The sequence below is a fragment of the Natrix helvetica genome (genome assembly GCF_964273705.1).
Source record: "Natrix helvetica genome assembly, chromosome: 1".
Lineage (NCBI taxonomy): Eukaryota > Metazoa > Chordata > Lepidosauria > Squamata > Natricidae > Natrix > Natrix helvetica.
This window is the reverse complement of record NC_138548.1, coordinates 35,402,970-35,417,049: the sequence shown is the minus strand read 5'-3', so window position 1 is coordinate 35,417,049 and position 14,080 is coordinate 35,402,970. Positions and strand designations below refer to the sequence as shown.

General features: G+C 40.1%; 1 protein-coding gene across 3 annotated transcripts in view; it reads right to left on the bottom strand.

Moving 5' to 3' along the window:
- JAG2 (jagged canonical Notch ligand 2) overlaps nucleotides 1–13,487 on the bottom strand; it is a 100,873-nt gene extending 87,386 nt beyond the window's left edge. For 2 of the 3 annotated variants that reach the window (XM_081969842.1, XM_081969843.1), the window contains exons 1-2: nucleotides 13,169–13,487; nucleotides 12,051–12,371 (exon numbers count right to left, since the gene is read on the bottom strand). In XM_081969842.1, the coding sequence (XP_081825968.1) occupies nucleotides 12,051–12,371; nucleotides 13,169–13,249 (402 nt within the window). In that variant the 5' untranslated portion in view covers nucleotides 13,250–13,487. Of the gene's footprint in view, nucleotides 1–10,589; nucleotides 10,654–12,050; nucleotides 12,372–13,168 lie in introns of those variants that run through there. The other variant, XM_081969844.1, reaches the window with a different exon arrangement.
- Between the last annotated feature and the right edge of the window lie 593 nt (nucleotides 13,488–14,080).

Sequence of the window (14,080 nt, the reverse complement as noted above, 5' to 3'; positions counted from 1 at the left end):
TTGATATTGCTCTTAACTGCTTACAAGAATGAATGAAGGAAATGCATTACAATAGCCCTTAGGGGGCAGTTTCAGTCAGTGGTTATAGGACCTTGTGGCTATAAATTTATTGAATGCCATAGGGCTTAATATATCTCCCTTGTTGATTAACACTAAGTTGCTGGAAAAACTCATCTGTTCATTTGAATGAGAATCATCAGCATGCTTACCACCTCAGGGCATACAGGTGATATTGGAAATTTTGCCCTAGTGCCTAGAGGCTATTAAGATCTAGATAGAATTAAACAAGCTGTAATTAAACTCAAGAAAGATGTGATTACCTCCAGTCCAATGAGGAATTAAATTCCACATTTTGTTTCTTGAGCAGAAGACACTATTCTTCAGAAAGCTGCAACAGTAATTTGGGGATCCTACTGGTTTTATGGTTCTTGTTCAAAGGAGGTGGAAACTGGTCAAGGGGTTTTCATTCAGCTCTGGCAAGGGCACCAGTTGTGGATCTCCAGTTATAAATGAGCATTACATTTATACGCCTTCAAGATGTAAAAAGATCCATGTGACTTGGAATCAACATCTCTCCAGGACCCATTTTTTTCAGACCCATGTATTGCAATCAAATAGGGACAGGTTCTTAAATGTCTGGCATTTTCCAGAGATTAAAGAGCTGAGGTGAGGAGGTAATGCCTTTCTATAATGGTACCAATTTGTGGAAAGTCTTCCTTTACACATTAGATCCCCCCCCCCAGGGGAAATCTATAAGAAAGCAATGAAGACAGAATTATTCCAAAGAGCCTTTAGTAGGCATCCTGATGTATTTATATGTATTTTGATAGGGATTTTAGTAATGACTGTTTTTTTAGCATTTTAATACACAAATTGGAAATTAACAGGGCAGTATATGTTAAAATTTATGGTAAACAGAATGGTTGATATACGTTACTATTTTAACTGCTGTGTGTTCATGTGGATTCACTGCATGTAATTGTAATAAATAAGAGGGGGGTTCAAAATATCAAAAGGCTTTAGGACCTGTAAAAAGGAAGAATTAGATTCAAAAACTATACAACTACTGATGTGGTTTCTTTGGTTTTTGTTTAGTATGCTTCCAGTATTTTGGTTTATAAAACATATTTTGTGGTTTCCTGTGTTGGATCACCCAGCCATTTATGGTTTGTTTATAATTTAAAAAATCATGAAGTAATGCAGTATCTGAACTTGACTACAATTTTGTATTTACTGTTGATATTTAAAACTACTTAAGAATGTTCAAAATTATCTCTTTCTTACACATGAAATTGATCTAAAGAAAAGCATTTGGAGAGCAAAATTTTATGTTTCTAGCTAGACAATATCCACTTCCTCCAGAGACTTCAGTTTCTTAGCAACCTAATCAAGCAAACCTAAATTTGCAATTTTTATCAGTCTTCTGTGACACACATATTCATACATACATAACTTTTTATATGGTGAATTATGGACTCAAAATGCTAAGTTCCCTCATCCTGCAAACTAATATATCAAATGCTAGATTGTTACAGATATTCCCTTTTTTGTGTTTCAATCAGTACTTACTTCTATAGTAGTATTTTAAGTATCACAAGTATGCTTTCAATGTCAGTGTCCTGCATGAAGAAGCTATCAAAATTTCAAAGTAGAACCAAAATGTATTATGTTACTGAATTATCAATAGTTAGTTTGGGTGTAAATGCAAATACAGTAAATGTATATGAATATATGATCATTCAATGCTAAGAAATAGTATAGTAGCCTTTTATTGCTGCAACTCAACAGGTACATCAGTTTATAGTCCTCTACATGTAAAAAACCAATATTGTGCAACTTGAAGCATCATGTAACTTTAAGCGCCCGTCACTTTCTCTTAGTCCATTCTACCCCATAGAGTTATTGCTGGAGAGGAGAATATTATGTAAACCTAATTGAGTTGTTGAATGAAAAATTCAATATAAAACTAAAAAAAAAAAAACTTTAAAAAGTAGCGATAATTCAGCCATATATATATATATATATATATATATATATATATATATATATATATATATATATATATATATATATATATATATATATATATATATATATATATATATATATATATATATATATATATATATATATATATATAACCTAGGAAGAAAAAAAAGCTCTAATGACTGGTGATCAAGAGATGTAAGCAATATTTTATGTCAAAAAAGTATTAACGTATCACATTAAAAAATATTAACACATGCACACAGATCTGGCTAGTCACTTGCGCGGCCTAATTCCAAATAGATCATGACCCGATAGAGGCTATGGCCCGGGGGTTGGGGACCCCTACATTAAGACATGATCTTGCTTATAATGGCAAAGAAGTAAGTGTACAAGCACATACCTAAATTAGGCAAAGTAGCCTATGAATGAACATAAACATAATGTAGAACACATCAAAATCCAAGATTACATATAATTTAAAAAATAATCCCAACCATTATAATTTATACTGATTTCTTAAACACAATATCTTTTAATTAAATTGAATGTTCTGTAGATATCAATAGAACATTGCCACTTTCCCTACTCTTTTACAGAATCCATGCTAGAATGAATGGGAATAGAAAAGGGAATCAGTACATAACCAACCTCTAGCTTCCTTTCATTTACAAAAACATCTATTGGATAACACACCTTTCTTCAAACAGAGAGTGAAGTAGGCAATCAGAACCAGGTTTTCCATTATTCTGTGCCATTGTTTTCAACTTCTTGTAGCAACATACTGTAGTTTTCTTCATGTCAATCTCCCCTAACCTGATCCTTCAATTCTTCCAATGATAGATTCTTCACCACTATAACTAAAGCGAACTATGTTTTTGATGGTTGTCCTCTTCTTTTTCCTTCTACCTTATTCATTTTGCATGTGTCCAAAGTAGGATAATTTGAGCCAGGTCATTTTTTCCCCAGAGTGAGAGCTCTGGGTGGATTTGTTTAACGATCTGTTTGTTTTCTTGGCTGTGTATAGTATTCTCAGGAGTTTCTCCAACACCAAAGTTCAAAGGCATCAACACACTTCCAATTCTGCTTTTTCAAAGTCCAAGTGTCACTTCCATAGAGTTCCACAGTTAATACCATGATTCTGCGATTCTGATTTTTGTTGGTACAGTCACAACATGACATTTGAATATCTTTCCCAGAGCCTTCATCGTTGCTATATGAAGTGACAGTCTGTGGCATATTTCATGACAGTTTGTTCCTTTACTTTTGAAGATTGATACTAAAAGACAAACTTATCAATTCTATCTTAAAACTTCCATATTATCAGCTGAATTCTTACATCAAATGTGTAACTTAAAAGTTCTAAGAGGAAAAATAGTATTAATACAATGAAATACTATTAATAGTATTAGTATTGCTTCAATTTTGCTGCAAGTTTCATTAACTCAATTTGAAATAAAAGTCATTTTAACAAATTAGTTTGATTACAATACTCTATACTTTTTAAGTCTTAAAAATATATTACAGGTATTCCTATAATATCTGTAGAGTTAGGCTTAGCAACTTGATATTTGGATCAAGTAATCACTTCCACTTACTAAAGGGCCTTAATTTTTTGGTTATCAAAACTTTACAAGGATACAAGACAGTCCTTATAAGAGGTTATTTTGTTAATTCATATGAAATAATAGTCTTTAAAGCAAATCTGTTTTGAAGACATCATTTATAAGCTAGACAACTAACCAAATCTTAACCCGACTCACAAATCCTCTCTCTTGCCTGACTTCATGATTCCTTAGGTTTTTGGTTGGTATGTTTAGTTCCTGAACAGCAGCCTTAGATTTACTATTTTAATTAAGAGCCAGTTTTTGAGCAAAATAAGAGTCCTTCAATGTAACCAAACAAATCTAACATACTCTTTAATCATGAGTAGTGACAGATACAATTTTGAGAGGTTGAGTTGAGCTATCTCCTATGAGTGCAAATGTACAGAACTCATTGCCATATGTTGTGAAGTAGTTTCAGACACATTCCGATATGCTCTGGAATGGCTTCTGATTAATGTTTAGTTTATCTGGAAGTTAACCTAATTGGTATATTTTTAAAAATACTATTTTGCTTTGAGATAGTTAAACTTCACACAACATACACCCATCTTTCATTGCAAATTAATGTCTTAATAGGACCAATGTTTTACAAATGTTGCTTAAATATATATTCATCTTTGTAATTGTTCACCATCCTGACCACTTTCCAATATGTTTTTTACCCATTTTATTCCAATAGATTCTATTAGTTTACTTTAGATTTACCCTATGCAGAATTGAAACTTGAATTTGCCATAATAAAAAATAAACTTTTTAAAAAAACATGGGAAGGCGAAGTCTGAGCAAAATTATCATTTGAAAATAGGCAATCAAGTACAGTAATTAAACCTATGTAAATAATAAGTTGTTTTAATTGCATTTGAATCATGGCCCAATACAATAGTTTAATACATTAATATTCTTCTTACAGTCTTTTTATTAATAAAACAGAACACTCTGAAAACACTAACAATCTTTCATTTTCATATACAAAGCTGGTTGCATATAATTGGTTTAGTAGTACAAATCCAAATTCTAATTCCAGTTGTACCACCATGGACAAAACCAAATTTGTCAATAATTTGTACTGAGTAGCAATTTGATCAGATTTTATTTCTCTAAAAATGGCTGAAAAATAATCCGCAAAATACAGGTTAAAATATTCTTTCTTCCAAAACTACAGCAACATTATCACAGTTGGAGTAAAAGTGCTGAAGTTATCATTAGTCTAGAAAGTTGAAAATGTGCTATCAAGTTGGTGCTACCCTTTTTTAACCACATATTTTCTCCATTCCAATTTGTACATCATCTGATTCATGTATTTCAATCATGCACCCATCATTGTTTTAACTGAGTCCATCCATCTTGCTGTAGATTGTCTTCTTCTCTGTTTTCCTTCCATAGTGTGTCCAAAGTAGAAAAATTTGAATGTGGTCATGTATGCCTCAAGTAAAAATTCTGAATTAATTTCTTCAATAATCCATTTGATTTTTTTGGTTGTCCATACTATCCTTAACTGTCTTCTCAAACATCGAACATCATAATTCTTTCTATCCTAGTTGTTATTCCTACCTTACTAAAAGCATTACATACAGTCTATTACCGTGTTTCCCCGAAAATAAGACAGGGTCTTATTTTATTTTGACCCACGAAATATGGCCTTGGTCTTATTATCGGGGGTGGGGGTCTTATTTGCACCGGCCGAGCAGCTGGCCGGCACTGCTCTGATGTGTCCTGTCACCACCCTGCGTCAGGTTGGGCTTTCTTTGCGAGGGTAACAATCTGGGGAGTGTAAGAGTTAGGAAGCCTGGATTGGCGTGGGGCAGTTTCTCCAGTGAAGCGTCTGATTCATCCCCAGGCGTGAGCGTTTTGCCTCCTCTCTGCCCCAGCTTGGAAGCTGCAGAGGAAGCCTGCCATGCCCAGCAAAGGGGGGAGAAGAGACAACAAGAGAAGTCACGTCTCGCTCCACACCTCTCACTTCTCCTCCACCCCACCTGCCATCCCTCTCGCTAAAGAGACGGTGGGGAAGGGAAGCAGCCTGGATTATGTTAGCATTGGGGCAGGGTGGGAGGAGTTGGGCTGTGAGACACGCGTCCTCCCAAGACTTGCAGCTCCGTCGTGCTTTTCATTGTTTTGTCCAGGGAAGAACCCTGTAAAAAAAAAATCTCGCGAGTTCAACTTCCCTGGACAAAACAGCAAGGAACACGACAGAGCTGCAAGTCTCGGGTAGGACGCATGTCTCGCAGCCCAACTCCTCCCACCCCGCCCCAATGCTAACAGAATCCAGGCTGTTTCCCTTCCCCACCATCTTTTTAGCGAGATGGGTGGCAGATGGGGTGGGGGAGAAGCGAGAGGTGTGGAGCGAGATGTGGCTCCTCTTGCTGTCACTTCTCCCTCCCCTCCCCGGCCATAGCAGGCTTCCTCTGCAGCTTCCAAGCCAGGGCAGAGATGACGAAGGGTGAAACCTTCACCCCTGGGAATGAAACAGATGCTTCACTGGAGAAACGGACCCATGCCAGCTCAGGCTTCCTAAATCGCTTGCTCTCCAGATTGTCCGCCTTGCAAAGAAAGCCCAACCCGATGCAAACGCCACCTCCAGCCACTACGTTTTGAAAGGATGATCACCGGGGGGGGGGGGAGATTTCCTGCACATTGGCAGTGGCATCTCCTCACTGGGCTTCTCCCGATGTCTCAGGTGCGAAGCAACATCCTGTAAAGGAAGGCATGGAAATCCATACAACTGGGGATGTCAGAAGAAGCCTTGTGAGATGATGCCGCTGCCAATGTGCAGGAAATCTCTTCCCTCTCCCCCTTCAGATAGTCTTATGGGCTGGCCAGAGAAGTCTTCAATGAACTTAGCTCTGTTTGTGTCTCTGCAGGCAGCAGTGTCGGCAGCATCTCCTCGCAGGTCTCATTCTTCCTTCTCTTTGGCTGATTCTCAAATATTTTCAAGCAAAACACTGCCAAGAGAGGGAAGTATCTCTTCTCCCTTCCTTGCCAAACTTTGCGTGTAGGCGTAACGTTTCACAAAGCTCCTTAATCCACGGCTGCTGGCTCCCTCGCTTTGTGTTTTTTATACACATACCGACATACCCACCCTTCCTGGGAATGCCGTTTCCCACTCCCAAGATTCCGTTTCCAAGGAAAGAAGAGCGCTGGGGCCACACTGGGCATTCTCCCCTGCCCTGACTTCTGTCAGCCTCAAATTTGCTCCTGAAACCCTGCGGGCCACTTGTCTGCTTGAGCTCAGCTGAAAGGGGGGGGGCTGAGAGCAAGGGCGAGATGAAGCTGATTGCTTCCCCTTTGCCTCCTCTCCCAAAAGCAGTCTTGGGCGCAGCCACTTTTGCAGCAGGAGACTCAAGACGGCTTTCCAAAGGGTACTGTAGCAGCAGCTATCCACAATTTTTTAACCCTTATTTTGTCCTGATCCACGTGGCTCACTGGGCCATGTGGGTCGGGACGAAATAATGATAAAAAAATTGTGGATAACTGCTGCTACAGTACCCTTTGGAAAGCCGGTGCAAGGCACATGGGGTGCATCACTTGGCCTCCTGCTGCTTTTGTGGCCGTAATCGATGGCAAAAGCAGCCGCACTTGCTGGATGCCATGGCCTGAGCAGCACCCGCAAAAGCTTTTGAATGGCAGCCGGATCGGCTCAACTGAGCCAAGAAGCGCTGAGGTGACCAGGGAAGGGAGGGGCTTCCTCCTGTACTTGCCATGGCACCCTTTCATTAGGGCTTATTTTCGGGGAGGGCATATATTTACACGCACCTCAAAAACCAGGCAAAAACCAGGCCTGGGCTTATTAGCAGGACATGTCATATTTTCGGGGAAACACGATATGACACACCAAAACAAAAAAATGTAACTCCTTCATACACAGCTGTGATAGTAAACTCCCTCCAGTGTCCTACAGATTTCAAGAAAATGCTTGATTTATTTTATTTAACAAATTTATATAAACCGAGTCCTCTTTGGGAGAGGGGGCGGTCTAGAAGTGCGAAGAATAAATAAATAAATAAATAAATAAATAAATAAATAATCACCCATCTATCAAAATAATTGTGATTTTGACAGCAATTTAAAGTTTTACAGCAATTTAAACAAGTGTAAAAAAACTATGGTAAATTACATTACAGGACAGATCTCTACTGCATTCTACGCATATCCTAACAAATGTAAATGTTCACTCATGTAAAAATACTGTTAGTTGATAAAAACTCAGCATCGCCTTAAGTGAGGAATTTAAGTCTAGTCAGACATTCTTAAATAAGGCGAGAATTAAAACTACAGACATGATATAATTGAAGATAAATACTTAACTGAATAATCCCAAGAAGATAACAATGCTGTGTCTGACCCATTTTCTTAGTTGCAATATTATGCATACAAAAGATGAATAGCCCATTTACATTTTATTACTCATCAGTGTAGGAAAACAAATATAAGGTTAGACATGTTAATCATCATAAAAGACAATAATTTGTAATATTTTATCAAGAAAAGTTGTGGGTAGTTGCATAGAAAAGTCTTATCTTCAGTACTATGGGAAGCATTTTCCCATTTTACTCTGCACAGTGAAAGATTCACGTTTTCATTTCCACTGCCTTTCCTCAAGTTAATTTGACAATTTGCAGACTGTTTATCCTATGGTAGTGTGGCTTGAGTAATATGGTTTTGTTAAAACATATCTGTTACCCTTCAGGCAAGTATATCATTAAAGCATCTTATACCATTACTAGCATACCCCCAGTCATCAGATATGGTCTGCTGTACCATTATTTTTGAAGAGTAATTTCAAAGAATCCTATAAAGACTCTTTGCCACACTCTTCTGTAAGTAATGATATATATTATGGCAATTAAGAATGAAATATTTTTATTTTCATTCTTGAATAACTGTTCCTAGCTGTTATTTAAGAACAGTTACAAATATATATATTTAGGAATAAGGAACTCAATAGTTGTTTGTTAGCCCCTTATAATCTATCACATGGGAATATTTAAAAACTAAAAAGATTACATGTGAAAACCTGAAATATTGTTTTAGATCATCTTGCTATTAATTTAAAGAACCTTTTTGAAATGTGATAAAGCCAGGAGAAACATTTATAGATCCTAGTCTCATTACTTCAGCTTATTAAAGTTGACTTTTTCCCAACTTCAAACACTTGCACAATGATTTAAACAAAGCATTAATAATGCAAAGTCAACAGGTTGAAAAGATGCTTAGTCAGCTCTTGAAGCGAAAAAGATTACAGCATATATTATCATTAAAGCATACATGAAGTGCTTTAGTCAAAATTAACTGCTAAAGATAAAATACGACCTTTTCAAAATGTGACTAAAAACTAAGCCAATTTAGTCGGAGGACTGTTTTGGCATCCAAATCTGTATAAAGGCAAAAGAATATACTGAGCAATGACTGACTAGTCTCTATTCCCTCAATTAAACATGTATAATGTATAATATTTAGACCTTAAATATCTAAGTGAGCTAAAAATAGACCCATTCATTAAAAACCAAAATATTTAGTATTAGCAACTACTTTCAGGTAGCAAAAATCACCAGTTGCCAATAAAAACTGCTCAGCCTTTAGACCAAGAAACAGCTTTCTAAAATTCGTAACAATTTGTATGGATAGAATGTAAGGTATCTCATCAATGAAGAATTATTCACAACAATTATACAACTATATTCCATACAGAGTATACTCAAAGCAGAGTTTTACTGTTCCAATTTAATCCTGAAAAACTTCCATCATAAAGAAAATCTTACCAAGACATCTCCCACAAATTTTGCATTTATAATCTTTTCCTAATAAATGCAATGAAAAGGATCTTGCAAGGAAATATTTTAAGAATGGAATAGTTTTGATTATATCATGTACAGTAACCTTTAAGAAGACAACTATGAAAATATGAATTGCTAGCTTCTAATAGTAACAAAATAGATTCAACAGTGAATGCAAGCTATGGAAGTACAGTCAGCTATCAAAGTGACCATCACAAGGCACTGCAACTTGCTAAACAAACTCCATTTAAAACTAAAAACAGGTGGATTGTATTGTATTTGGTACGCTCTATAGAATCTTTGTTTTGTCTTCTATTGCTATCTATTATTTCAAGACTATAACCATTCCTACACACCAATAGAAACTATTTAAAAAGTACAATTGACAAATATTCTTATACACCGGCTGTATTGGTAGAATTCAGCACCTGAATTTAGGAAATATATTTTCCTTTTAGAGAAATCCATTCCATCAGTTTACCTTTTGTTAACCAACCTAATTCTTTTGTGAAGACTCTTTTTGTTAAGCACTCTAAGGCTCTCCCATCTCTTCCCATTTGTTCCCTGTGGTACATATAATACTGTATTCTGTTTTGCAAACAATCATATATCTAGACATACTGTGGTAAACAGCCAAAGATTAAAGTACATTATTTACTCTCATACAAGCACTCATGAGCAGAAATCACATGCAGCTGCTCTGGGGGTGAAAATATGATCCTACAGTTGTTGCACATTTGATCTGCATGCTTTGGAAGTGCTGTAAAAACTCACAAGGACAACTCCACACTGGTAGTTTTATATTCTACCCATTGAGATTATATCAAAATCAGTTTGAAGTATGTGCTTTCTATACATACACTGCAAGCCCAAATCATTCTTCAGCTCAACATAAATCTTTTTAAATATGTGTTAAGTGTAATATGTATGTTTTAATAAGTCCAGCCACTGTGGTTTGGAACCATGGTTTTAAGAATGAGTAACTTGTACTACTACTCCATCCTATCATAATGAAAGTCAGGAGTGAATTTTAAAGCCATCACTCAGCTTAACAAGTGAATAAGCCAGTCACTTATTTGTCATAATAAATAGAAAACGAGAAAAAAATGGAAGAGGAAGAAAGGGGATGGAAAAACTTTTTTTTTATAAAACTAGAATTTGAAGTGAGAAATGAATTCCTAAACAAATTATAAATTCTTCCTCTCTTGAGCTCTTGGTCACCTACCCCTTTGCAGTAAATGTACCACTTCACATGTACCTAACAGACTTTATACCACGCATCGAATTCTGGTATAAATTAAAAATCGTCTGGAGAAATTACGGATTTCCTAACAGTGAGGAGAGTTGGAATAAAATAAAATAAAAACCACGAAGAAGAGAAAGAGGAATGCTATGAAAAACCAGGAGCGGCTTTCCAGCTGTTCCCTCCCCCATTAAGCCCGAGACGACGAAAGAAACAGCAGCGAGGCGCTTCGCCCTTAAACGCTCTTAAATCCAACGGTCGCTGTTGAAGCGCGCGCCAGGCGGGTGAGTATTCTCGCCACGCCTCCTCCCTACCCGCCAGGTCTAGTCCCAGGAGCCAAGTCGCTCGCGCCTTTCGCGAGCAGCAGCACGCGCCCCGCGCTTTCCCGTAGCTCGGGGCTAAGAGCAGCTGCTTGCTTTGCAGCGGCGGCAGCCACCGCCTCCTTCCACGCCCCGCCGGCACAATTCCCTTCTTTTGCGCAACACGCCCTGTGATACACGTTAAGTATTTCTTTTTTTAAAAAAAAAGGTAAAATAAATTAAAATAAAATAAAATAAACCCCGGAGGCGCAGCCACGCGGAAAACTAGCTACACGCGCCCTCTGCTGGAAAGACGCTTTTTGCAAATCCAAGAAGTGTTCAGGAAATTGGAGGTGTATGTAATACAAATGTATTTTAACATTGGGTTGGGCAAGCAGCACTTTTCGCCGGAGAAAAAAGATGGAGAATCCGAGAATATGCAAGCCGTAAAGATCTTCCTCTAGAGGGGGAATCCAAAGCAATAACAAACAGGTTTGACGCAGAGGTCAACTACTCGCACCTGGACATGCTAAGAGACGCTATCACACACCGGGCTTCTACTTCTCCCCTCCCCCCGCCACTCCTGGCAGCTGCTCCCACCAAGTGTAGACACGCCCCTACAAGATGCCTCTAGGTGCGCCGTTTTCCATTTTTTTCAAAGTAATCCCTTCTTTCACATGTAGAGTTTTATTGTCCCCATCCACTGGCTCGTGGAAATTAAAGCTTCAATACCCCGCGCCACACAAATTCGCGCGAGGTTCCCACACATCCGCAATACAAAGCGTGCGTGGCTGGGTTTCGTGGGTATTAGAGGGGAAACTTGCAGTTTTATCATGAAAGGGGAGATTGCAATACTGCTCTTTTTCCAACCTCAACTTGGTTGCCTTCTCTCTCCCCCCCCCCCTTCCGCGTGCTGGGGAAGAGCAGGAAGGAAAAGAAAGGCACCCGTTAGACACACTATCCTCCACAAACCAGAAAGGGCGTAAGAAAAACCCAACTCAAGTTACAATTCTGCTGTTACCCACAAAGAGTCAAAAGCGGCGACAAGACGGCCCATTTAGCAGCTACTTACAAAACACAGCTGCAGAACCACGGTTGCTTATTGAGAAACAGACCAGGAACGAGGGGGGAAAATGAAACTTACCGGCCAAGCAAACTGAAAAGGGATAACAATCCTCCCCATGTCGTGGTTTTTACCCTGATGAAAATTTCGGCTGTTCAGATAAAAAGTATTTCCACCAAGAACAGGAGTAGATCCGGAGCCGTAGCTGCATGTCCCAATAGGCGTGATTTTAGCCTGGTATTCCTTCAGACATACTTTCACGTAAGTATCACACTCATCCCGAGTACAGTCCACGTTCGTTGGAGGTTTCGTGCCATCACAACATTCCCCATTCGACAATTCGCCGTTTACATTCTTTACCGAGTTAATCTGCAGCTCGAAATAGCCCGTGGACTGGGAGACCTAAAAATAAAGAAGCAAAAAGGGAGAACCTCATTAACTGTAGTGTCGGGGGGGGGGGGGGGAGTGCATGGAGATTTCCAAGCGGCCACTCCAGAGTTCCCAACGACAAAGTAGCCTTCTGATAAAAACTATTAAAACTATACGCACTATTCAAAGGGGCATCGGAGAGAGGAAACAGTGCCGCAATTCCGGCTTATCGCAGGAATAGGAAGGCTGGTTGCAAGCCGCGCAAAAGACCTGCAGAACGCTCCATTGGCAGCTCAAATAGGCACTTCGAAATTATTTTGATGCCAGCCGAATAGGAACTCTCCACGTTTAAAAGTAACTGGAAGCCATGCAAACCGTGTTATTGCTTTTTATATCAACGCGTTTGGGAAATGGATTAAAAACAACGCCGAGGGTTGTTCCGCGCAAACGTGCAATGCAAGTTTGCCTCCGCGTTTCTTCCAAAGCAAACATACATACACATTGGAAGCCTCGAGTTGTTAAAGGAGCTTGCAAGATAGACATCAGGAGAGCCGTAAAGATTTTCAACCTCCCCCGAAACAAAATCGGGTTTCTTTTTTTGTTAGTTTCACAAAACAGAATGTATATCTCCCCCCCCCCCTTTCAAAAGGAAGGAGCCTCAAGGTACTCCAATGTCATCACTGGGTTTAAGTGGCAAGGTAAAACAAACCGCACAAAAGTCGTCCCCGATCTTTTTCCGCCCAAAGCTACCCTTCCCCGCTCTTCCCTTTGGAACAATCACCACCACCACCGCAAGCCAAATCTGCCGAAAACGCAGGCGGTTCTTTTACCTGCGTCCATAAAGTTAGGAGCAGCCACAGCCTGAGCGCCGCAGCAAAAAGAGCCCAGTGCCGCCCGCCACAATCCAGCATGCCTGCTGCTGCGAGCCGAACGCCTTTGGATCAGGGAAGACAGGCAAGGACTCGACAAGCCATCGACCAGCCGCTGCTCGGCGCATCGGCGGCAAGAAGGGCAGGAAGGCTCTCCGCCGGGTACAAGCTGAAAGCTCTCCCGAGCCTTAATCGCCCCCTCCCCCGATGCTTAGCCTAACAGCCTGGGACCCGCGGAGGCGCAAGCCAGCGCTCGGCAGCCGGGATCCACCTAGATGAGAGCACTCCGCTACAGAAAAGGGAACGGTCTGCATGCAGCAGCAGCGGCCGTCCCTCGCAACTCCGCTCGCTCCTCTGTGCGCCTCTGCTGTGCGAACACCCAACAAGTAGGTGCCAGAGTGACAGCTTCATCGCCCATTAGTCAGCAGCGCCTCTGCCTTCATATTAATGAGGGGGAAGGGCCCAGAGCAGCAGCGGACGGGTGTGGCCACGCGACTCCTTCAAGGGCGGGTGGGGGGAGAGAAGCGAAATGAAAAAACGCCGGAGCGTGCGCAGCCGTCGGAGGTTTTTCCAACCTGTCATTTATCTCCCGCCCGGCGAGGGCCCTGCGGCGGGGAGTTGCGCAAGCGGTCTGTTGCGCGTGGGCAAGGCCCTGCCCAGTACGTGCGCGGCGCTGTGGGGGTAGGAAGGGACGTGTGCCTTCTTGCCCCGTAACGTGTGCTAGACTTCGCTTCGCTGCCAGTAAAGGAGTGGTATCTCTTGTGCTCAGCAAGCGTGGTATGCCTTGGGATGGCTGTTTACAGTTGTACCTGTCTGTGCGCGTTTACTCCCAAGATAAATTTCTCTGAATTTAATCTAATTTTGAGTGCTTTT